We start from the raw sequence: 27,211 nt of genomic DNA on the forward strand, positions 1-27,211 counted from the left end.
GAATGGGAAAGAATTCCACCTACAAAGCTTCAACAATTAGTGTCCTCAGTTCCCAAACGCTAATTGAGTGTTGTTAAAAGGAAAGGTGATGTAACACAGTGGTAAACACGCCCCTGTCCCAACTTCTTTGGAATGCGTTGCAGGCATCAAATTCAAAATGAGTGAATATTTGCAAAAAACAATAAAGTTTATCTGTTTGAACATTAAATATCTTGTCTTTGTAGTGTATTCAATTGAATATAGGTTGAAAAGGATTTGCAAATCATCGTATTCTGTTTTTATTTATGTTTTACACAACGTCCCAACTTCACAGGGTACACAATAACTTTGAAGGTTGGCTTGAACATTTTTCAGTCCATCAGAATGAAATGGACAATAAACCTGATAGCTGAGACCAGCTTAGCTTAATATAGATGACAGAAAGGTGTGTGGACTGCATGTGGGGTGTAGGTGGAGGCTCAGGCTACAACCATACAAACAACAAGTGAGTCACAGCATCTTCTCAGCTCTTTCTTAATCTTTTTTTTTATCATTTTCTTCTGTTCTAAATGTATTTTTACTTTCTCTTACTGATGCTTATTGCTAATTGCTTTGGCAATAATACACCAGCCATTAAGTTACGCTGATTGTGAAAGAAGCAATAAGAGAAAATGAAAGAGAGAATCACTCACAGCTCTCAATCTCCAGCGTGCAGTTCTGCTCGTCCAGTGGGTAGCGTCTCAGGTCCATCATGCAGGCCGCTGTGGTGGTGATCCTGAATGCAGAGCAGACACACACACACACACACACACGCACACGGATTACTGACGCCTCTCAAGGACACCAGGGACACGAACAGAGCTGAAGTACACCCCTCCTCTACACCGCTCAGTATTTCTCCTCACACAGCTTTGTTTTTATACAATGTCAGGATGCTGGGTCATATATATTTTATGAGTTTTACACACACACATGCACACACACATGCACACACACACACACACACACACACACACACACATATATATATATATATATATATATATATATATATATATATATATATATATATATATATATAAAAATATAGCTGCTGCCTGAAGAACACCTTGTATCTCCAAAATGGGAACTGTACAGGAGAAGGAAAAAACATACTTTAATTTTAATGTAAGTCAGTGGAACCAGAATTTTTTCCAAGTAATTTTGGGCAGTTTCTTTCAATCCATTCATCATAAAATTTACACATAATGTAAACAACACCAGGCATTTTCAACTTCTGTAAAAAACTGAAAAATGGATATATGAGGTTTTCTTCCCGAAAACAACAATATTACATATGTATATACACACTAACCTGCCACTTTATTAGGTACACCTGTTCAACTGCTTGTTAACCCAAATAGCTAATCAGCCAATCACGCGGCTGCAACTCAATGCATTTAGGTATGTAGAGGGGGTCCAGACAACTTGCTGAAGTGCAGACCGAGCATCAGAATGAGGAAGAAAGGGGATTTAAAGGACTTTGAACGTGGCGTGGTTGTTGGTGCCAGACGGGCTGGTCTGAGTATTTCAGAAACTGCTGATCTACTGGGATTTTCACACGCAACCATCTCTAGGGTTTACAGAGAACGGTCCGAAAAAGAGGAAATATCCAGTGAGCGGTCAGTTGTGTGGACGAAAATGCCTTGTTGATGTGAGAGGTCAGAGGAGAATGGGCAGACTGGTTCCAGATGATAGAAAGGCAACAGTAACTCAAATAACCACTTATAACAACCAAGGAATGCGGAATACCATCTCTGAACGCACAACAAGTCAAACCTTGAAGAAGATGGGCTACAGCAGCAGACCACCACACTGGGTGCCACTCCTGTCAGCTAAGAACAGGAAACTGAGATTACAATTCGCACGGGCTCACCGAAACTGTACAATAGAAGAAGGAAAAATGTTGCCTGGTCTGACGAGTCTCGATTTCAGCTGTGACATTCAGACGGTCGGGTCAGAATTTGGCGTAAACAACATGAAAGCATGGATCCATCCTGCATTGTATCAGCGGTTCAGGCTGGTGGTGGTGGTGTAATGGTGTGGGGGATATTTTCTTGGCACACTTTGGGCCCCTTAGTACCAACTGAGCATTGTTTAGCATCGCCTACCTGAGTATTGTTGCTGACCATGTCCATCTCTTTATGACCACAGTGTACCCATCTTCTGACGGCTACTTCCAGCAGGATAATGTACCATGTCACAAAGCTCATATCATCTCAAACTGGTTTCTTGAACATGACACTGAGTTAACTGTACTCCAATGGCCTCCACAGTCACCACATCTCAATCCAATAGAGCACCTTTGGGATGTGGTGGAATGAGAGATTCGCATCATAGATGTGCAGCCGAGAAATCTGCAGCAACTGCGTGATGCTATCATGTCAATATGGACAAAAATCTCTGAGGAAGATTTCCAACACCTTGTTGAAAGTATTCCACGAAGAATTAAGGCAGTTCTGAAGGTAAAAGGGGGTCCAACCTTTTACTAGCAAGGTGTACCTAAAAAGTGGCCGGTGAGTGTGTGTGTGTTTGTGTGTGTGTGTGTGTAATAACATGTTCAACATGTATTAAAATGATGTAAATATATGTAATGAAGCTTTTGTAAAAAGCCCTTTACAAAGTGAGGAGTATGTAGATTTGTTTTCCTATAAAGCATGGAAACGAATACTCACACACACACACACACACACACACACACACACACAGACACACACACACACACACACACACACACACACACACACACACACACATTCCCCTTCCCATGCTCCTATAAGCTCCAGAGCCGCTGCTGAACTCAGTTAAGCTTGAGTAGAGTAGATGGGGTCAGACGCAGAGACCATAGAGCAGGACGCCGCTGGAAATGGCCAAATAACTGCGGGCCACTAATTTGTGTTTAAAGTGAAAAGCAGTGAAGCTAAGGAGAAGTGATGAAGTGTGCTGCTGCTTTATTTACTCAATAAACCACACGCATCCGCAGGCCTGTTTGCTTGGACCACCCGCCACATGGAGGGCTGCAGCATTTCAGAAAATGAAGGAGCCAAATCAAAGAGTCACAGTGTCTCTTCAGCAGGAATCGAAGGTTGTTCTTTAAATGTTGTAGCCAAAGCTAACAAAGCTAATAAGTAGGTCGGTACTTTTTGCTGTACATTCGTCCATTTTTATTGATGGTCACGCACCCCTCCAGCCATGAATCCCAGGCCTCCAATTCCCAGAACCCTCTGGATGAACATGTGATGTCAAGGTCACCCGTTTTATCTATCATGTGACTAGATGCTTAGTTTATAAGGCCGTGCTTTAGGCTAGGTTATTGTGAGGTATTGCTTCTTTTATAGAGCGGCTGAGCATTCTTGTCTGTGCTCTGTTCTGCTCTTTGGGTATCTGACCCATTGTTTGGATTTTCGACTCTTCCCCTTGCCTGTGGTTGCCTTGATCTATCTTTATGTTTGTACATTGTTGGCTCATTTTGGTTTCGACCTTCGCCTGCTTTTTGACCTCGACTATGGATTTTGGACAGACTAGTAAAGCCTCTTTTTCACATTTTAACCGCACGCAAATGACTAAGTCTGACTCGATACATAAATGTGTCAGAAGGTACATAACGCTGCTGTTAGGAGTCGTGTCACTGGTGTTACTGCGGAACTAAAAATCACACTGATGACGTCACTTGACTTCTTTTTACCCTTTTTTTCTGAAGCTCTATGAAGAAAAGCACACGGTGAGCCCACTGTGTCTTTTCAGTTATCAGACACTTTCTCACTTAGCTCATGATTTCATACGAAGCTTTTAGTTGACGTCACTGGTGTGACCTTTTATTGTAGTATATTATACTGTTTATTATAGTATGACTACAGAAGACAAATTGATTAAATTACATATTTTAGTGGATATTGTGTGACTGACAACATGTGGTTTGATGCTCTGTAGCAGCCGTTTTGTGAAATACATTATTCATTCAAAATGTCACTGGTGTTACTGTCACCATTGGATTGATAACACCGGTGACTCCTATAGATAGAAAAAAAGTGGGCGTTACCGTAGAATGGCCCATCTCCTTTTTTTTTTTTTTAAATACATTATTTGAACACAGGCACTGTGTGTGAAAATGTCATGATGAATGGACCAACAGAAATGTGAACAGAAATGAGACAAGTATGTGATGATTTAGACCTGCAGTTTGCACGATGCTTACTGACCTAGCCAAGCTCCACCTACAAAACATTGACAAACTCCGATTCATCCTAATGAGATATTATATCACAGTTTGTTTAGAGTCAATACATGAAATGGTTTCCAGTTTCCAGTTTAAAAAGCTGTGCCACCAAGTTGGACTTTGGCAATTCAGCTAAACAAAACTAGGCAGGTTGGAAATATATCCAATCTCTCCAAGCTACATCCAATCTATCTTACCAATGTGACCCATACTCATTCAAAATAAAAGCATTTAAAATGACTAGCACTTTCTATTGTGACAAAAATATTTTTTATTAGGTTGAATGTTATTTGGTGGACATTTGTGAGGCTCGTCCAACCTTGCGAGAGTCGCTGTTAAAGTTTTTAGCATAGGTCCATTGCTTGTTAGCTACATTAGCCTAACATAGAGTAGCTCCAGTGCAAAACTAAAGAAGTAAAGTCTGGACACAAAGCGATTCTTGGTTGTACTGCATTTACTAAATACTGATCTATTCCTTTAAGCAGTCGCTTCGACCGACACACGTCATCTCAGGTGGATGGCTCAGAAACTCATTAACCAGAGGACAGCAGTCTCACCCACGAGGCCAACCTAAGCTCAGCACCAATGTCATTTTGATGGAAAATTAAAGATGAAGCCTAAAATCTAATAGGTTTTTGTGAACTTTACTACTATTGGTCACGAATTCATCCAGAGGGCTGCTTATCTTTAATAATTAAAGACACAAGTTAATTTGCAATTCTTTCTGCATAAAATACCCAAATCCCACTGCTATCCCAGCTTAGGACATGCGGACCATGTTTTAGAGACATTAGAACATTTTCTACTTCCAGTTCAGGTTGCTAATGGGGCGGCAGGACCCCAGAGGTGCGTTTCTAAAGACAGATCGGTCCGCGATGCACTGCACAGTGATGCATTGCAGTTAGAGAAGAGTGCATAGAAAGCATGGCAGTGAATGCGGCAGTGGGGTCATGTGAGGTTCATTTTACACTCCAGTCACACAATAATAAAATTAAGCTTTCTTGAACAGCTTTTAGTGAATTTATCTCTTTTTACCTAAAGAACTCTTCACAAACTTGTTTCTAGAAACAAGAGACATGAGGTGAAATAAAGGCTGCAGTGGAACTAGTGGAACTGTCAAAAACACAAGACTTGATTCTTTTAAAATATTAGACTGACAGCATCTCACAATATAAAATAAGATTAAGAGACCCTCATTAGTCCCACAATGGGGAAATTTCGCCTCCACATTTAACCCATCCATGCAGTGAAAGACCACACACACACACACACACACACACAAGTGAACACACACACTTGGGGGCAGTGAGCACACTTGCCCGTTGGGCAGCCCTATCTGCAGCGCCCAGGGAGCAGTTGGGGCTTAGGTGCCTTCATCAAGGACACCTCAGTCATGCACTGTCGGCTCTGGGGATCGATTCCGGTCACAGGAACGGCTCCCTAACGTCCAGCCCACGACCGAACTGTGTGAATAGGGAGGATATAACGGAGCAGTTTGAGTGAGGTCAGGCTATCTAGAACCATGTGAATGGCAGAGGCGTGTGAGTGAGAAGGACAAACTAGAACCATGTGAAATGGGGGAGGAGATACTGGAACAGTGTGAATGGGGGGCATTCTAGAACATTGTGAATGGAGGAAGATATTGTGGAACAGTGTGAATGGAGAAGATTCTGGAACATGAAGGAAGACGTTCTAGAACAGTGTGAATGGAGAAGGATATTAAGGAACAGTATAAATGGAGGATGACATTTTATCACATGAGGCAGGACATTCTAGAACTGTAAAAAGAGGAGAATATTGGAGCACAGTGTGAATAGAGGAGACATTCTAGAACATGAAGGAGGACATTCTAGAACAGTGTGAAAGAAAAAAGGATATCGTGGAACAGTGTGAATGGAGGAGGACATTTTATAACACAAAGAGAACATTCTAGGACAGGGAGAATGGAGAAACATATTGTGGCACAGTGTGAATGGAGGAGGACCTTCTAGAACAATGTGAATGGAGAAGGACGCTGTGGAATGGTGTGAATGAAGTAGGACATTCTAAAACACGAATGGAGGACATTCTAGAACAGTGGGAATAGGGGTAACATTCTACAACATGAAGGAGGACATTCTAGTACAATGTGAATGGAGAAGGATGTGGTGGAACAATGTAGATGGAGGAGGATGTTATAGAACCATGTGAATAAGGGTACATTCTAGAACTTGAAGGAAGACATTATAGAACAATGTGAATAAAGAAGCATACTATGGAACAGTGTGAAAGGGGGACATTTTAGAATATTAAAGGACATTATAGAACAGTGTGAATGGAGGAGGAATTTCTAGAACAGTGTAAATTGAGGACAACATTCTAGAACATGAAGAAGGACATTCTGGAACAGTGTGAACAATGGAGAATGCTGTGGAACAGTGTGAATAGATGGGACAGTCTAGAACAGTGTGAATGGAGGAGAATGCTGTGGAACAGTGTGAATAGGTGGGACAGTCTAGAGCAGTGTGAATGGAGGAGAATACTGTGGAACAGTGGGAATAGATGGGACAGTCTAGAACCGTGTGAATAGAGGAGAATACAGTGGAACAGTGTGAATAGATGGGACAGTCTAGAACTGTGTGAATGTAGGAGAATACTGTGGAACAGTGTGAACAGATGGGACACTCTAGAACCGTGTGAATAGAGGAGAATACAGTGGAACAGTGTGAATAGGTGGGACAGTCTAGAGCAGTGTGAATGGAGGAGAATACTGTGGAACAGTGGGAATAGATGGGACAGTCTAGAACCGTGTGAATGGAGGAGAATACTGTAGAACAGTGTGAATAGGTGGGACAGTCTAGAGCAGTGTGAATAGAGGAGAATACAGTGGAACAGTGTGAATAGATGGGACAGTCTAGAACTGTGTGAATGTAGGAGAATACTGTGGAACAGTGGGAACAGATGGGACAGTCTAGAACCGTGTGAATAGAGGAGAATACAGTGGAACAGTGTGAATAGATGGGACAGTCTAGAACTGTGTGAATGTAGGAGAATACTGTGGAACAGTGGGAACAGATGGGACAGTCTAGAACCGTGTGAATGGAGGAGAATACAGTGGAACAATGTGAATAGGTGGGACAGTCTAGAACCGTGTGAATGGAGGAGAATACTGTAGAACAGTGTGAATAGATGGGACAGTCTAGAACCGTGTGAATGGAGGAGAATACTGTAGAACAGTGTGAATAGGTGGGACAGTCTAGAGCAGTGTGAATGGAGGAGAATACTGTGGAACAGTGGGAATACATGGGACAGTCTAGAACCGTGTGAATAGAGGAGAATACAGTGTGAATAGGTGGGACAGTCTAGAACAGTGTGAATGGAGGAGAATGCTGTGGAACAGTGTGAATAGATGGGACAGTCTAGAACCGTGTGAATGGAGGAGAATACTGTAGAACAGTGTGAATAGGTGGGAGAGTCTAGAACAGTGTGAATGGAGGAGAATACTGTGGAACAGTGGGAATAGATGGGACAGTCTAGATCCGTATGAATAGAGGAGAATACAGTGGAACAGTGTGAATAGATGGGGCACTCTAGAACCGTGTGAATGTAGGAGAATACTGTAGAACAGTGTGAATAAATGGGACAGTCTAGAACAGTGTGAATGGAAGAGAATACTGTGGAACAGTGGGAACAGATGGGACAGTCTAGAACCGTGTGAATAGAGGAGAATACTGTGGAACAGTGTGAATAGATGGGACAGTCTAGAACAGTATGAATGGGGGAGAATACTGTAGAACAGTGTGAATAAGGGGGACAGTCTAGAACAGTGTGAATGGAGGAGAATACTGTAGAACAGTGTGAATAGGTGGGAAAGTCTAAAACCGTGTGAATGGAGGAGAATACTGTAGAACAGTGTGAATAGATGGGACAGTCTAGAACAGTGTGAATGGAGGAGAATACTGTGGAACAGTGGGAATAGGTGGGACAGTCTAGAACCGTGTGAATGGAGGAGAATACTGTAGAACAGTGTGAATAGGTGGGACAGTCTAGAACAGTGTGAATGGAGGAGAATACTGTAGAACAGTGTGAATAGGTGGGACAGTCTAGAACCGTGTGAATGGAGGAGAATACCGTGGAACAGTGTGAATAGATGGGACAGTCTAGAACCGTGTGAATGTGGACTGGTCAGTGACTGTATGTAAGTACATACAGGGCGTTATAATCATTTACACCCCAGCTAAACGTTTGAGTGTGTTGGTGATTGTTGGGTCTCTGTGCTCCATCCTTTTAAAGAGCGAGTGTAATCTCCATCGCCCTTCAGCCCGGGACGACCCGAACGTGGCGGGCTAAAAGCACCCGTCACTCCAGCGCCTCCTAATCCACCTTCAATAATCACACTTCCACAGGAAGCACTGGGGAAATGAGGAAATTAGGCCAAGATGGCTGAGGTAAAAATAACGGCCTATTTATAGGCCACGACATCATCGCCGTCGTCATCCGCAAAACGACCCTGCGCTTTTCTGCATGTGTGTGTGTGTGGGTCTGTGTGTGTGTGTGTGTGTGCACATCATTGTCATTGTGTGTGGGTCTGTGTTGAATGACAGTCTGTCTGTGTATCTGATAAAGACCTGAAACACAGCGGAGTGGTGGTCTCTCCCAGCGCCCCACTCACCACAACTCTGTGTGCAAAACGGCGCAATGCTCCTCTCTCTCTTTCTCTGTTTCTATCACTTACTCTTTTCCTCTTCCGCCTACTCCCCTCACACTCCTTTCTTTCCTGTCTTTCTGTTTTATGCTCTATCGCCATGTCTTTTTCTTTTTCTCAGTCTCTCTCGCTTTTGTCTCACTTTTAATCTTTCTTTCTTTCTCTTTCTCTATATATCACTATCACCCTCGCTTCTTCTTTCGCTTTCTCTCTTTCTCACTGTCACTGTCTTTCCGTCTCCATCTATCACCTCTTCTCTTTCTGCCTCTTAAATCGAATTCTCTGCCTCTCTTCACACTCACTCTTCTTACCATAGAGGCTGCATATTCATTTCAGAAGAAATACTGAATAATTTACAGTAGTTTTATAGTCATTTGTAGTAACTATCAAATAATTTATAGTAATTCCTGAATGATTTTTACTAGTCACTGAATAATTTACAGTAGTTCCTGAATAATTCATAATGGGTATTGAATATTTCATAGTGATTATTGATTAATTCATAGTGATTATTAAGTAATTCATAGTGATTATTGATTAATTCATAGTGATTATTGATTAATTCATAGTGGTTACTGAATAATTTGTAGTAGTTACTGAATAATTCATAATAGTTACTGAATAATTAATACTAGTCTCTAAATAATTAATAGCAGTTATTGAATCATTCACAATGATTACTGAATAATTCATAGTAGTTACTGAATCATTCATAGTAGTTATTGAATAATTCATAGTGGTTATTGAATAATTCATAGTGGCTATTGCATAATTCATAGTTGTTACTGAATAATTAATACTAGTTACTACATAATTAATAGTGGCTACTGAATCATTCAAAATAGTTACTGAATAATTCATAGTTGTTACTGAATAATTAATACTAGTTACTACATAATTAATAGTGGCTACTAAATCATTCATAATAGTTACTGAATAATTCATAGTAGTTACTGAATCAGTCATAGTAGTTATTGAATCATTCATAGTGGTTATTGAATAATTCCTAGTGGTTATTGAATAATTCATAGTGGTTACTGAATAATTCATAGAGGTTATTGAATAATTCATAGTGGTTATTGAATAATTCAAGGTGGTTACTGAATAATTCATAGTGGTTATTAACACTTTATGGAAGCTAATACGAATACTACTACTGCTATTATTATTGGAGGATGTAAACTGATGGTTTACTATTATTATTATTATTAATAATAATTATAATAATAATAATTATAATAATAATAGTAAACCCTCAGTTTAAGAAGGTTATACACTTAAACAGACTTTCAACATTAAAGTGTAATAGACAAAAGACAGAGCAAGAAGTCTATGTTGCATACATGAATAACATTCAAATGTCTTTAGCTGTTACTGAATAATAAATCAGCAAGATTAGTAAATACATAACAGGTTTGGGGTTTATTCCTCTTCTTTTTGCATCTCTTTTTTTTCCCACTGGCATCTGACCCACATGAGGATGAGTTCAGGAGTGAAATTAAGACGTCCATTACTGTCAGTCCCATTGTCAGTACTTCACTGCCGTTTTCAGTGGAGTTCAGTTTCCGCTGATGTGTGATTGGAAAGCTCGTCATGGCTTTTTCTGTGTGTTTCTAGCTTTGACTTCTTTAATCACAGCCTGGTTGTTGCTCATTTCCTCTTCTTCGGACTGGATCTGGACAATATCGTAACACCTATAAGTGATAACAGACTGCGGTCATCGTAATTGTTAGCTTTTTTGTGAGAGTTTATCAACTGGTGATCTCTATCCGCTCACACTCAAGGCCCATTTAATGCTCTTATTAAACCTTATCAAGTCAGTAGTTGGTAATTAGCTGCTCACTACAACATGATTTGTGCAAATACTAGGCTGAATTATTTTCCAGAGCACTTTTTAAGCATTTTATACATCATAAAAATTTGCACAGCATTTACTGATTTGAAGGCATCCACATAGTGCTAAGACAATGTGACAAAATGCAGTCTAACAAGTTTGGCACTGACTAAAAGCTCCAGTCAGGCCCACACGCCAGAAACGAACACCTTCTTAGCACATTTACTTTGGAATAGGGAGGCAGTTTGTCTTTATTTGGAGCTAACTGGTGATTTATCATTGGGTGCGTTTATAAGCACTCAATACTTTGATAATAAATTCTGAAATTATCTGATTATTTAAACGGCCGTGTAAACAGCATCCTCCGATTTCTTAGATCAGAGTAAGGTCTAGAAGTCTGATAAAGAGAGCTGGATTTTAGCTCAGTCATCAGTGCATGTAAACTCTTACTCTGATTTCTTTTGGATTTCTCTGTCTGTGTATGTGTGAAAACAGATACTGGTACCGGAAATAAGCAGCAGTTTGGAAATTCAGATTATCTGATTAATCAAGTGCATGTAAACACATGGATCAGATTAGTGTCAAAATCAGATTTCTGCAGTTATCAGATTATCAAGTGCATGTAAACGCACTTACTGAGGTATTAATAGCTATAGACACAACATGTATAACAGGCAAATAAAAGTGCTCTGGAAAATCTTCATTCACTCTAGTTATTGCTGAATAATGTAGTAATAAATAGTGAGTTGATTAGCAGCTATTGGCTTGATAAAGGACACCTAAAATGCTGTGTTTTAGGTGTCATAAGACACAAACAAAAAAGGTCTGGAAAGTGTTTATTTAAGTTAAGTGATACTTTTTTAATCCCACAAACGGGGAAATTCCACCTCCGCATTTAACCCATCCGTGAAGTGAAACACCACATACACACTAGTGAACACACACACTAGGGGGCAGTGAGCACACTTGCCCAGAGCGGTGGGCAGCCCTATCCACGGCACCCGGGGAGCAGTTGGGGGTTAGGTGTCTTTCTCAAGGACACCTCAGTCATGGACTGTCGGCACTGGGGATCGAACCGGCAACCTTACAGTCACAGGGCCAGATCCCTAACCTCCAGCCCATGACTGCTTATTAAACTACTAATGAGTATGTAATTACCAGCTACTGATTAGATAAGGTCTAATAATGGCTTTAAAAGCGCATTATGATACCCCCATATACTGAAGTAGTACCAGAAATTGTTAGATAATGCTCTTTATGCATAAGTACACATACTCATATGCAAAAGTTTTTGTGCTCCTGTTTTGTTAACACATCATTTGTACAAATTCTGAACATTTTAATACACAATTACTTTTTATTTGCTGAATTTGACATATTAGAAAAAACAAAACATAAAAATGTGGCCTGTGCAAGAGTTTGGGCACATTTTGTATTGCGTACATGTTTGTTTCCAGTATGTTAAACACAGAAAAATACCTAATTTCGGCTTGTTCTCTGCAGCAAATGAGTTAGCAAAGCAAGTCATTTGACAAACTATTGCACAAAACGTAATTTGAGGGTGTTCAAATTTCAAACTTCTGTCCAACAACAGAACAGAGAAATTATATTAAACGAGAAACTAAATTAAACACCGAACAGAAATTAAACAAGAGACTTTTTTTCGTCAGCATCAAAAGGTTAGCTGAGTGAAAGCTGTGCCCCCTCAAGTTCTTTCCCCCCTGCCTAATTAATCCTGCCCCTGTTCACCCCTCCACCTACCCATCCCTGAGCCATCGCACTGCAACTCGCTCCAAACGGCCGTCATGCGTCCAGTCATGGCAGGGCCCAGCTGCAGCTCTGTTTTTTCCCCCACGCACACACACACACACACACACACACCGGCAGAGTTCACGCGAGGTTCGGCCGCAGACCCCGAGGCTGCATGTGCACCTTTATTCCCAATGACCTTGTTTACTGAAGCCTGCGCCGCAACACATCGCAAAGGGCTCCTGACTAACATTTCATTACAGGGGCGAGCAGCAGAGTTCACACACACTGTGGCCACAAAGTCAACACTCTCAGCAGATTAACCCTTTAACCTTTACAGGTCCAGAGTGATCACTGTCCCTCTGTTATGCGGTTCATTCACGTGATTGTCTACATGTCATTTATGTGCTATAAAAACGCTTTTGTTTAATTTCCAGTCAAAGCAGTCATTAAGAGCAAGGATTTTATAGTGTATTAAATACAAGATAATCCACACGCATGAGGGACGGAAAAAACAGGAGTTTCCAATACTGGTGTTCAAAAAACGCCACTGTGCCCATCAGATTAAACAGAGCTTAAAGCTTTTGTCTTTGAGAGGAGAAAATCAAGCTGCTTCAGATCTGAAAACATCCACAGGTGTTTCTGTCCGCCCTTCCACTGTGAGAAGACCACTCAGCGCTGTGGGTCTGAAAGGATGTACAGCTGTTAAGGAGCTCTTACTGAGAAAAGCAGACGAAAACATTTGCACTAGAACATTGAAACTGGGCAGATGAGATGTGGAATGAGGTTTTATGGACTGATGAGTCTAAGCTTGTAAGCGGGACTGTTTGGGTTGTGAGAAGCAGGAAATGCAACCAACTTCTAAGACTGAACTCTGAAGGTGTGGAAAAATATCCAAGCAGGCTTCTTTGAAAAAGTGAGTCTCCTGAAAAGAATGGAAGCTGTAATAAAGACAAATAGTGCGCTCCAGTTGGGAGGCAGTCATCTAAGTAGGCAGGATTTCAGGTGGCTATCCCATTCGGGAGGCAGCAGAAGTCAGCTGCCTTCTAAGTAGCCTTATTTTGACCAAATCTGAAGGCACCGTTGCATGTATTCTTCTCTATGGAAGCAATCCCACAATACTGTTCACCTGCTCACTGGCCAAGAGTTCCATCACTTCGGTTTCATAAGCATATTTGTTTCTGATTGCTGGACATGGTTCCTGCGGTGAAATTTGGCAGGTTGTTTGGCTAACGTGACCTGACAGGCTGTTTGTAACTCGTTAAGTGGACCTAACATTAGTTAGCTAGCTTAGCTCATGAGCCAGCTGTGCAAATGCACCGGCTCTTGAAAATGAGAGGGAGTCCAGTTTAAAATATTGGCTGTTCACTGTTTTGCAGCACTTTCTGTAAATAATTTTATACTCAGGGTTCTTTTCTGTCTCCAAGGACTAACGTCACAGCAGTGGAGTGGTGCTGGCTGAGGGACTGTTACAGAGAGAGAACTGCACTGAATGACTAAACTAGAATGTATGAATTAGAGCGGAGACTGCGAGCCAGGCCTTCTCGTCCAACATCAGTGTCTGACCTCACAAATGCGCTTCTGGAAGAACGGACAAAAATTCCCATAAACACACTCCTGAACATTGTGGAAAGCATTCCCAGAAGAGTTGAAGCTGTTGTAGCTGCAAAGGGTGGGCTGACATCATACTAAACCCTATGGATTAAGAATGGGATCTCACTCAAGATCATACGTGTGAAGGCAGACGAGCGAATTGTTGCTGTCCGAACACAACATTGTCTCTATATTTTCATTGTTTTTCAGTTTTTTGACATAATTTGAACATACCTGCTGTCCATTATATTGTGTATAAATTTCATGATGAATGGACCAAAAGAAACGGCCCAAAATTACTTGGAATTCTGGCTCCATTGACTTACATTATAAGTAAAGTGGGTTTTTTCCTTCTCCTGAAAAGTTACAATTTTGGAGATACAAGTTTTTTACAACAGCAGTGATATAATGGTGTGTATATATAATTACTTATATGCTAATAAAATAATATTATAAAAAATGATAATAACACTAAATGCTGAAAGACATTATATATTCAGTCTGTAAATTTCTGTTAAATGCATGTTTTCTGTTTTTTCCTGATGCTGTGAAATTAATAACTTGTACTTAATGGCCGTTCCGACACTTCTCTGCTTGCTTTAATGAGCGATGAGTGAAGTGCAATTAAACAAAATGTAAGAGGAGACGATTCATGTAGTAGATGCCATGGGGGAGCCAAGAGGGTTCAACCCTAGACTGATGAAGTTGCTCATCTTCAGACTGATTATCCAGTAGCTACTATAAAACATGCTATCTAGTGATGAGGGTGCGGAACTGAAGTGTGGGCCCACTGGTGGGATCTTGCAGTTTAATGTTATATTGGGCAAATATCAAATGATCGTCCCTTTTCCTCAGATACAGTCAAAAAGCCAGGACATGTGCGGTGCCTGACACTTGATTTTGTAGTTTTGCACTGTACTGCTTTATTATAGCCTTGAAAATGTCATTAGATTTTATTTGTATTATTATTACTATTATTATTATTATTATTATTATGTCTGTGTTTCTAAGAAGTTCCTTCTGATAAATTTCACTGTTTTAACAACAAATGTAGTAGATGATGCTCAGCGGGATTCTAAGCTTTACTCAAAGGCATTGCCATATCCTGCAAATATATACATCCTCACATATTCACATTCATGACTTATATGCCTCATATTCACATTAATGCCTCTTTAAGTATGTATTTTCTGCCTTTGACTTTCATTTGTTTATTCTATTTTATTTTCTTTCCCTTCCAGTCAATATGACTTAGATGTCTAACCCAAACTTCAGACACCAAACATGTCTTGGCTGTTCGGGGTAAAAGGCTCCGCAAACTTGATTTTTGTCTGAACCATCGCTTTAAGGGGTTAAAAGAGCTGTTTCCCTGTAGAGGAAAAGTCCATGCGGATGGAAACGTGAGCTGGCGTGGTATCCTTTGGCACGCAGGCTCAGGCCGGGCTGAGGAGGACAGACAGCAGCTCCAGGCCTGCAGGAGTCCTCTCCACAGTCACACGGCTACAGCGCCTTTTGTTTTGACACGTCAATGTGGACACTGGCACATGATGCATGATATGGCTGATTTGCCATTCTGGATGTCTGACTGTGTTTTTGTCGAGTGCTGCCAGCCACTCACTGAGAGGAGCAGACTTGGTGTATTTCACATGAAAAGCTCATTGCGACCTCTGATTACATCCATCAACACCAACAAAAAAAGCTACTTAGGGGCTCCAAATAGTTCCTCCTGTCAATACATCACAACATCAAATACTAGGGATGGAAAGATTGATCGATTATGTTATATGCATATTGCACCTGCCCGAATTTTCAGCCTGAATATGCGATCGACAATCGGCTGATACGCATGGAGTTTGGGTGATAGTGAGAGCCAGTTAATAACGGGAAATATGTGAGCCAAATTTCACAAAAAGTCAGAGAGGTTTTTCACAATATCTACGTACTTACACCAAGCCAAAATTACATTTTAACTTTTAACATTAAACAGATCCAACACTTTAGCTTACATCCAATAGAATGCACTGAGTAGTAGAAGACAGATAAGATGGTAAGCCACCAAACTGTGGAGACGACGAGTGGATTCTTTGCCTAGCATATAATGAGCCAACCTATCTGTAGAAGACTGTTTAGCACTGCTTCTAATCTCTTGGACAAGAAGAACAGACTGCTCACAAGTGCTATTGACCACTTATGACCTTGCAGCAAGTCATTTAATAATTTAACTCATGGCTATTTTTGAAAGCATATAGCATTTGGTCATGAAGTTGTAAGACTGCACCTATATTACACTCGAATCTGTCCACCTCTATCAAACACACCGATTAAACACATCGGAAAGCCAAAAATAAGATGGTTTAAGCCCTAATCCTACACTGAGGAACCCACTAGTAGCGATGATGACACCTTATTTGCTACTTATGGACGGTGAAGTATCTTGATTTATACGTGTCAGGTGCTATTGTGCACATTAGTCTATAATGCCTAAGCCACGAGCCCCAGAATCAACATTAAAATAAACTTGTGAATTGTACTTTAACTTCACACACTTGAGAACTTTTCCTAAAAATGCAAAGAATTTCAAAAAAGTACAACGTTCTCAAATTTGGGCTCAAGTCGCCTATGAGATTTTTTAAACCTGTCCAAAAACTTTTTTACATCAACATTAACATTTAACAGGGCATCTATACACCACAAGGCGTTTAGTGGGAATGGCTGCACTATAAGCAGTGCTCAAAATTTTCAATGCTTTTTCAAATTCTTGCCAAACGTGACACTTACAGGGCAGGGCTCTGACTCAGCACACCAGCTTTGAGAGATTCACATGTGCACTTTGTCTTAATATTACAACTAATAACTAAAACAGCTCCATTTCATTAACCTACAGGGTGGTCTTCACTAAACATGGCCTGTATCTCTCACAAACTATAAACTATTTGCTCCCTGTCACAGCAATTAGATTTGTCATACAGAGACACTTATGAAAAAGAGCCCCTCCCAGCACAGCTAGAACTTACCCCCTCCTATTCTGATAACTTCACTAATATTTTAACTGTGTGCCACAAATGTGCTGGTGTGTACCGTTGTACTGTTTGTGCAAGTGCTTGGACCCCTTTTATTGCCACTTGTGACTATATTTTATTTTGTAATGTTGCTGTTTTTTTTTCTGGAGGCTATTCATGTGTGATGTTGGTAAGATTATAGTTATATAGTACTATGTAAGAATATAGAGAGGGAAGTACATAGTCTATATTGTAAGACTATATAATACGTAAGTATACACAGGTAAAGCTATACCTATAGACGTCTATAGCTTAAGGAAATAGTGTAAAGTGCCTGAATTGAGACACAGGGTTACAGTCAAAGCAAAAAAAGAGAGAGGTACTGAAGTCCCTCGCCCTCTACCCAGCATCCTTCATCCCTCTGGGCGACGGCTGTCATCTTCCTCCCGCTCTCCTACCACAACAAAAGAAGATGGCCTCCTTAATAACACTGAAATATGAGATTACACAAAAGGAGCTATGTCCACTATAAATAGCTCTGTCCCATCTTTGGACGCTGGGATGGGTCTATCGAAAAAACACCTCAATGTGCTATCTTCACACTCTCCAGAATGAATAATACTTCCTTTTAGGACGCCGTTTTTCTCCTTGGCTGTTGATGAAAATAATGATGGGGCACAAAAAAAGTGATAAAGAATGTGATGAAAATTCACACAAAAGCACTGAAAGCGAGAGGGAAGTTGGTAATGCAGGGTGGCTGAGAGAGTGGAGAGGCTGCTGTTTTGACTGGGTGCTTGTCAGGGCCTGTGGGCTTTTAGCTGGTGGAGAGCAGGACTGGACGTTGGCCGAGATTTTTTTTAGGAGCAGGATAATCAGATCTGCCTGCCGCTGTCCGATAGCAAAGTGTGCTCTCACACACACTGCTGTAATCTTCCGCTTCTCCGGGTAATTAAAGGCTTAGGAAGGAGTGTGTCCATGCAATACAGCGGACCGTTTCCGTTACAGAAATACTTTAGTGAAACATCAAATATACGCAATTCTCTATTTATCCCCAAATATAGTTAAAGGGCCAAGAGATGTTTGGTGTCCTTTATGCTGATTAAGATGGGATTAAATTTGCATTGAGTACTGGGGTAATTTCTTTTTTTACAGGTGCTACTCAGTAACTTTAGTTTTGTCCCGATCAGCCATGTTGGTGTTTTCCTCTCTTCTCTTCTCTAGCGTAGATGCCCTCTCTGTGATTTTTCCAAGTAGCTTTGCACTGGAAAAAAAAGGGTTTTGACCATATTAAGGCCCCTCGCCCTTCCCACTTAGCCCTTATCCCTGGGTTTTATGCGTTCACGCCTCCGGGTAGGGTGTCCCGATTTTTATTGAAGTGATGGGGCTACATGATCCTGGAGGTTTTTTAGAGTCACACTCCAAACCGAGTGTCATGAGAAAAGAAACCCACAAATGTGAGCATTTTCTCTGCTAAAAACTACGATAACCATTGTATGATCTTAGTTCAATGTTTTTCAATGTATTCTGGTCCTTTTCATCATAACAAGCTTAAAAAATCGCTAATAGTTTGCTGATGTCTCGGTAGCTAGCTAGATTTCCTGTTCCACCTTAAATAGTCCAGCAGGTATATTTTGCCACCTCAGGCATCAGAACTGCTGCAACAATAACAAAAAGCTGGCAAATAGATGCTTGCAGCTTCATATCACTGAAGAATTAGTAGTGGGCTGCAAATAACTGCCCCCCCCTTCACCCTCCTCTGCTGCCACTGCAGACTGGCAGGGTCGCCTACAGAGCAGCGCTAGTAGCTGTCAATGAAATAATGCTCTTTTTTATTTGAGGATCCCGTTTTGTAGGGAAGATTTCAACCACTCAGTTCCAAGGGCTAAGGTGGCACTCGAAAACAAGGGGTAAGGGTGAAAATAAGAAATGGGATTGGGCCTTGTGTCTCCTAGCACACTTCCCAAATCGTTAAACAATGAAGCCTCTCAGTCATTCCTTTGGTCTGTGTAGTAGAACTTTGTCTCCATCCTCTCTACGCTGGGAGAACATTAGCAGGAGGAGATCAGAACTCACACCAACGATTATCTTCATATGCATGTCATACATATTTGTGACTGTTTGATTGGCTGGTTTTAGTCAAAGCATCAGCTCTGATTCTGATTGGTGGCTGATGCTTTTGACTTGTCAGAACCATGAACCTACAGCAAAAAGGTATGAGAGAGGAGCTCAAAAAGAAAAAGATGTACCTTATAAGACGCTTTCATTAAAACAATGAAGTTCTATCTGTTAGATCAACATCAGCTAGTCCACCAGTTTGCTCCCACAGCCAGAATGCCAGTTAGCAGTTTAAAGAATAACACATTTTATAAGTCCATCAATTATCCATAACGCAACTGGGATGGAGAGAGGCTAATTTGCATATCGCTGTTGTCAGAACAAAACCTCGTATCTTCATTTCTGCTGTTTTTCAGTTTCTGACATAATTTGAAAGTATTTGTTACCTTTTACATTCTATGTCAATTTCATGTAAAATGGACCAAAAGAAACAAATCAAAGGTTCTTTAGTAAAGGGAATGACTTTATGTAGAACCATGTGTTCTATTCATAACCAATTTATGCTTAAATGGTTCTTTGTGAGGTAGAATAGTTCTTCAGATGGGTGGAGAATGTGAAGTTTATGGTTGTTTATAGCACCAAAAAGGGTTCTCCTCTTTTCAGTGTCAAGTGCGTAACAACAGAACACTTTTTGGTGCTATATAGAACCATATACAACACATTCTCCATCAATCTGAAGAACCATTCCCATTCCACCAGGCAAAAAACTATGTAAGCATGAAATGGTTCTATATAGAACTCATTGCTCTAAATAGAGATATTCCCTCTGCTAAAGACCCGTTAAAGAGCCGCCTTGCATTAAGAGTAAAGCCTATTTAAGATTACTTCACAACTCAACGCATTTTGAGGCAGATTTATGATCATTTAACCATGAAGCTCGCACAATGCTAACTGCTGGATATAAGCCTACATTACTTGTGTGTTTCTATATTAGATTTATGGCCAAGTGTAAAACTAAAGAAGCCAACTTTAAACACCACACATGTCTCTGCTGATCAGCTCGTGTGTTATAACAAAATAACATCACGGCTGTGATTCGGTCACAGGCACAAGCCGAAGGTGATAACACACAACCTCGAGCGTTCTACTGCATTTAGATAACAGTTAAATAAATAAAGTAAGAAATGAATAAACTGGGCTGTGAACGTGGCATTTAATATATTTTAATGTTCGCAGTTCCTTCACCAGTTTATAGTTCCTTAACAAGCAGCCACCCACTCGCTGCACAGCCTGCTGTAAGCCTCGTCTTTTGAAATACGGACTGTGCGGCCATAAAACTGCCACAATATCAAGTTTAGCTCAGTTTTGTCCATTTTTGCTACATCAGTATTATTATTGTTTTGTTCCAGCCAGTCTGTAAATCATCTTACAGCCCAGTTTGGTGAATAGTATTGAGTTCATTTAGATTAAGTGACCCTTATTAGTCTGACACACAATGGGGAAATTTCACCTCTGCATTTAACCCATCTGGGCAGTGAGACACCACATACACTCTAGTGAGCACACACACACTAGTGGGCAGTGAGCACACTTGCCCAGAGCGGTGGGCAGCCCAATCCACAGTGCCTGAGGAGCAGTGAGGGGTTAGGTGTCTTGCTCAAGGACACCTCAGGCATGTGCTGTCAGCTCTGGGGATCAAACCGGCGACCTTCCGGTCACAAGGCTGGTTCACTAACCTCCAGCCCATGACTGCCCCAATTTCTAGCTGATTCCACATTGCTTAACTGTTCTTCTGTCTCAGCTGCCAACTGAAAAGCTGCCAGTCTTGGAATTTAGTGTAGTCTCATCTTCAGAGTCTGACCAAATCGGCTGTCGGTCAAATGTGATGTTATCAGTATATTTTCTGTTTCTGAGCAAAGTAAGAAGTAAAAACATTCAAATGGCTTGAGCGTCTCTACCGCTGTCAAAGTCGTTGCTTAGCAACGGCTTCTCAGAGGAGTGATAGTGTTTGTGAACGCGTCTCATCCAACCAGCTTGCGTGCGCGGAACTAACTGTTGTATAAAGAAGACTGTGTACATGTACATTTTCACTATTCTTTTAAAACATATACACACACGCATAGATGTACACATCCCAAAAACCATCGTGATTCCTGGAACATGAAAGGGGCTTTCACTAAACCCCCACAACACAGAGGAGAGATCTCCGTTAACACCCCCCCCCATCCTGCCCCCAACAGACATACACACACAGGCGAGCGCATAGAGCCAAAGCCTTCTTGTGCATGAACATCTCCCACTGCTGCTGAAGCACGTTCTCATGCTGGTACTAGCAGCAGTGCTCGCAGGCAGTCCAGGTTAACAAATATTCCCGTCTCCTCTCCAAGGTCTTCTCATGAGGGGTTTACTGTCGCCTCTGGTATGCCCCCTGCCCCATTACCGCGTGCACGCACACACACACACACACACCGCAACACCTCCTATCCCTGCTCTGTTGTTATGTAAAAATATGCGTTGGCTTATGTAATTGAGCACTTACATAATGGAGCGTTCTGAATTACATTTATTGATATTTAGTATTGTAACGGCTGTGAATGACGTGCTGCACTGCAGATATTTAAATGTTTTAAGCAGCCTTCAGAGAAAGGGGAGGCTGTCAGGCCAGGGCGAGAGAACGCAGCCATATTCAGATGCAGGAATTAGCCACGATAATCTCGTCCCACTAAATATAGACGCAGATGTGGAGTCATTAAAATACATCAGAGAGAGACAGAGAGAGAAAGAGAACAAACACAGGGAAGAGAACATGGCGTCTCTGAGGTGTTTCCTGGATGCCTGCAAACAGGTTGCTTCGAAAAGGAGGCTGAGTTACGAGTCACATTACAGAGGACTAGAGGACCTGTGTAGGCATCAGCTCAACTCAACTCAACTCAACTAAATTTGATTTGATTCGGTTCAGTTCAGTTCAGTTCAATTCATTCAATTCAATCTGAAGTTTGCTTCTTCAGTTTTGCACTGCAGCTGTAAGGCTAATATAGATAACAAGCTGGAACCAAATGGAACCAAATTTACATTTATCATAATCATGCAGACTCTATACCTGGATCATGACACACTTGCCTTACAAAAGGTTCTCAAAAACATCTCAAACAGTCTTGTTTATTGGTTAAGTAACATTACATAGCCAAATACAGTGCTAGCAGCCACGATGAAACCTGAACTTTATTCATGTTTTTATAATTTCTTTATAAATATTCATGTTTTTATAAACAGTATGTCATACAGTGTCTGACAAATAAATACAGAATACATTAGGAGGCAAGTGTGTGATGATTTAGGAAGGACATATGACAATATATGACAAATATGGATATTGTGATGAATTATATCACAATACAATACGGCTTTCTGAACACAATGTTGATATCATCATACGTGAGCACTGACCAACTGCCTGTTTCAAAACAAAGGGAGCCAAATGAATCCCATTCAACTGGATTTAGTGCAAAATATTATGTGAAATATTGATTAAATATAAACTGTATTCCCAGTTTTTGATTGAATATTTTCAAAGGTAGGACTAGCAGTTCTTTTTTCTCTCAGTTCCAAGTGAGCAGATGTATATTCCAATAACTAAGAAAATAAATATTAATAAATATATAACATATTTTGTATCGTGAAGATTTGCTGAGCTAGCGTAATGTCGTATTTTTTGCCATATCACCCACCTGTGGATGTAGGTATGTATTAGACTTTCTACAGCAAATTTTGCCCCAAAGCAAGTAAGGTTTTTTACAACAGGTGTTGACACAAAGTAGCTTTACAGAAAAATCCAGGTCCGAGCCCCCATGAGTGCTGCCAGTAGTGATAGTGGCAAGGAATAACTCCCTAAGAGCAGGAGAAAGAAACCTTGAGAGGAACTCAGACTCAGAAGAGGAACCCATCCTGCTCTGGTCGACACCGGATAGCGAACAGTGTTAAAATAAAGTTTTATAGTACACAAAAAAAGCAACTTTACAGAAATATGGATGCAGCCCCTAGAAGAACCAAGACTGAAGGAAGGAAGAACCACTGAGAGAAGCCACGATTCAAATCTAAAAATCACTAAGAACATGAAGAAGAACCACGGAGAGGAAATGAGACTCAAAAGGAGAAACGCTCTAAGAGCAAGAGGAAGAGCCACTGAGAAGAACCAAGCTATAGTGTGAGGAAAAACTACTGAGAGGAAATGAGACTCAAAAGAAAACATCCCCTAAGAACATGAAGAAGAACCACTGAGAGGAACCAAGATTTAGAAGGAAAACCTCTAGAGCATGAGAAAGAACTTCTCAAAGGAACCACGACTCAGAAGAAAATACTCACTACGTAAAAACTCACTAAGAGCGTGAAGCAGAACCACTGAGACAAACTGAGACCCAATAGCGTTATTCATCCTCCAAGTACATCAGAGCAAGTGAGATTAATGGAAATGAACAGGAAACTCAGATCAACAGAGTGAAACTAAAACAATGAGCAATGTTACAGCGGCACAGTTCTCGATTAACCTCTGAATTCCCAGGCTTAGTACCTCCTACAGGTTATGTAGGAGTGAGGAATGAAAGCCTGGACCTGCCAGTAGCTCCTGGTATTAATAAATACAAATTGTAATTGTTTGAATCGAGATCACCAGCTGTACGAACTTGTGGTGTTTCCTTGTGGTGCTGCTACCACAAAACTGTGCAGTAGGTCATTTATCACCATCAACATTAGAAGAGGAACCGTTTTTGGTATCAACATTTTTATTACACAAGTTTGACAAATTTAGTCTATCTTCTTTGTCAACAAGCAAGTTTTTATGATTCTGATTATTCATTTTTTAAATTCACTCATGGTTTATCGTAAGTTGTCTCCTGTCTTCCGGCTGTAGAATCACATTTCACAGAATGCTTGAGGGCACATGGCGCGATGGCTATGTTCACAAAGATTTGTATTGGCCACAGTGAATAAAGGTAACAGGGGCACTATTTTTATTTCATATAATAGTCGTCTAAATGCAAATGCAGCAGAATTGATGGCATTCTTGATCCAGATTGCATTGAGAAATGACCCAGAATCACCGTTTTAAAGGGCTCAATTGTGCAGCCCTAATTAGTGCTATAAGTGGGTGTGCATTTTATAAACAGCGGTGATGGATTGTTGGAGAAAAACGCACCTCAGTCCATACAGCACCGTGCCGTCAGGATGCAGACGGATCATCCGGTTCTTGACAGTGACGCCGTGGACGAAGGACTTCTTGTCGTTGAGGAAGTAAGTGTCTGGCACCCACAGCTGGTCGGCCACGCGGTTGTCCAGCGTCAGGTTCAGAGGAATCTCAGAGTAGGAGAGGCGCTTGTCTCGCCACGCTTGCTGGAAGTACATGGTTAGAGTGTAGTCCTGCAAATAGATAAGGAAAAACAGGAGATGGCCATTAGGAACAAAGGTGGTCATTAGAAATTATTAAAAAAAAAAACAATTATAGTAAAAAAATAATAAATAATAGACATGATTAAAAATACAGCCATAGCACAAATAAGTGCATCCCTTTAAGTTATTACACAAAATGGTTATAAATGCGTAGCTTGATACCTGAGACATTGTTTTGTGAAGTTTTGGCCTAAAATGTATTTTTAATATAAATTATTACTCCAGGATTACTCCCGTGTTTTCTCCCAAAACTGCATTCTCAACTGAGATCACTGAGCACAAGGTTCAACAGAGCAGTTGTGCTCGCCCATTTGGCGACAAATAGTACAAAAGTATTTATCAGTTTGACTCTTTACTGTTTACACGAATTGAAAATAATGTGAATCATGGAACCTCAATTATGCCGTGTTATCTTGGGTGATTAACATTGGGGATTGGGTGAAAACATGCAGCCGTGCAGTATTTTTGCTTTCTGGCGAATGGAAATTATCGGTGTCAGCAATAAATTGTTGCTACTCTGCTCACCAGCTTATGGGGTAGGACAGTGAGGTGCATCCATGATCTATCGCAGGTCACCTGATGAAATACTTACCTCTTCACATGAGTTTTACTAACACAACACCGCCCACCCAATCGACACAAAAGACATGTGGGGCGGAGAGGTACGTACAGGGTGTTGTTAGGGAAAAATAGTACCCAAAAAACGATTGGACCGTTGCTATCGTGACATCTAAAACCTTATAAGACACACGTAACTTCACTTGTCATTTTACATGGCAGATAAAGTGGTGATATTTGTAATGTAGACATACGGACGTCTGGTTCCTAGTGCTACAATGGTGAACAATTCCGACTGTGGAAATTTCTCTAGAAAGGCGTATTTCACACCAAGCCACTCTGAATGATTTTGTTTACATCTAAACAGGTAAATGATTGAGTCATTTTGCAAAATTAGTGGCGTTCGCCTTTAAAAGATTCCATTAAACTAAGCAAGGTTCAGATTCACTTGACGCCATTAAAGGGCGGCTGTAAACGTCTCCAGGATGCGATCAGGAGATCAGACTGCAATCTCATCACTCAAACCAGATCTCATCTAATTCAGATTGGAGGACTCATTTTTTTGTAAAGTGTACATGAAATCCAGCCAAAAGCAAAAAACCATATGTTGCTTTAAGGGGTAAACAGCCTCTTAGAGCACTTTACGGCCAACCAGTTATTGATTGAACTAGATGTCAATAAACTTGTTGTCTAGTGTTAACTGCTGGTCTGTGGGGTCGTTTGCTTCTGTAGCTTTATAATAGAGCTTTATGAGAGGTGTACAAACTGACTTTTGGCAGGACAGGAGGAAAGTTATATTTATTTATTTGTTTGTTTGTTTGTTTGACCTTTGTTTAACCAGGGTAATCATGTCAAGATTAAAAATCTCTTTTACCATTTAGCCCTGGACAAGAGGGCAGCACAAAAAACAATCAGCAACGAAACACCACAACCACAACCAACAGAATCAAATCAGAGTCAAAACCAAAACCAAACAGAACGATGCAGCTTTTTAACAGCGATCTGAAAACCAGCCAAGGAAATAAACTGCTCCAGTGTCAGATGCTTCTGCAGATCATTCCAGGCAGATGCAGCACTTCAACCAAAAGCTGCCTCACCATATTCAGCCCGTACTATCGGAACGTCCGGCTGAACATAACTATTAGACTTGAAAGCAGACAAATATGAAAAAAAAACTGAACAATACACTTTGTAGACAAAGTACACTGGAACCTGTAGCAGGGGGCAGGATGACTGACCATTTTAAATCCATGACTCAGGACTAGTCTTAAAAATTAAAATCTTAATAATATACTTCAACCATTAGCCTACATTAGAGCACAAACGTGATCAAGGCAAAGCGACAGCAAGTACACGGAATACATTTTTATTTTTTCATTAATGTAAACTATGAACTTACTCTATATCCATATATTATATTTATGCAAATCTATATTGTTTTTATCACTCTGTCATCCTTCTGCACTGAATATGTAAATAATACTGTATTTTGCACTTCTGGTTAGATGCTAACTGCATCTTATTGGCTTTGTACCTGAACTCTTCACAGTGACAATCTAATGCAACTTAAAGTCATTTTCATTTTGGGGGGGGTTAATTGTTTTGCAATGGGACCCGTGCAGGCTTGGTTACACCTGTAAAGAAGGCCCTGGAGATCATATGTCCAGTGTAAAAGTCTTAATCTTGGAATCCTGCATCCAGATACAATCCAGGCATGAAACATATAGTCATGCAAGTAATGAACAGCCCGAGTACTTTACTGCAAAACGGTAGAATTTTCATCAAAAAAAAAGATTACACTAGATGTTAATAATCATGTCCTGTATTAACCGCTGGCAAAATATATAACAAATATTTCTGAAACTTTTAAAATCACTGCTTCGATACTTTTTAGTCTGAAGGGTAGTTTGCATGTTTAGTTTTACAAAGGGACCATGAGTCTAATCTAGCAAACAAAAATTAATTTTAAAATCACCAGTTCATGTTAACTGCATTCCTAAACCCTTACACCCTTGTGCAGTGATTTATAAAGGTGGAGACAAAAACATGGACATAGTTCAGGG

At 40.6% G+C, this 27,211-nt stretch overlaps 1 protein-coding gene across 3 annotated transcripts in view; it reads right to left on the reverse strand.

The window, feature by feature from the left end:
* The window catches only part of gabrb2a (gamma-aminobutyric acid type A receptor subunit beta2a), an 84,175-nt gene that overhangs the window by 32,217 nt on the left and 24,747 nt on the right, over positions 1 to 27,211 (reverse strand). For all 3 annotated transcript variants that reach the window (XM_017711553.2, XM_017711554.2, XM_017711555.2), the window contains exons 4-5: positions 24,340 to 24,560; positions 672 to 754 (exon numbers count right to left, since the gene is read on the reverse strand). In XM_017711553.2, coding sequence (XP_017567042.1) covers positions 672 to 754; positions 24,340 to 24,560 — 304 coding nt within the window. The remainder of the gene's footprint in view (positions 1 to 671; positions 755 to 24,339; positions 24,561 to 27,211) is intronic.

The sequence above is a fragment of the Pygocentrus nattereri genome, chromosome 11, assembly GCF_015220715.1.
Source record: "Pygocentrus nattereri isolate fPygNat1 chromosome 11, fPygNat1.pri, whole genome shotgun sequence".
Lineage (NCBI taxonomy): Eukaryota > Metazoa > Chordata > Actinopteri > Characiformes > Serrasalmidae > Pygocentrus > Pygocentrus nattereri.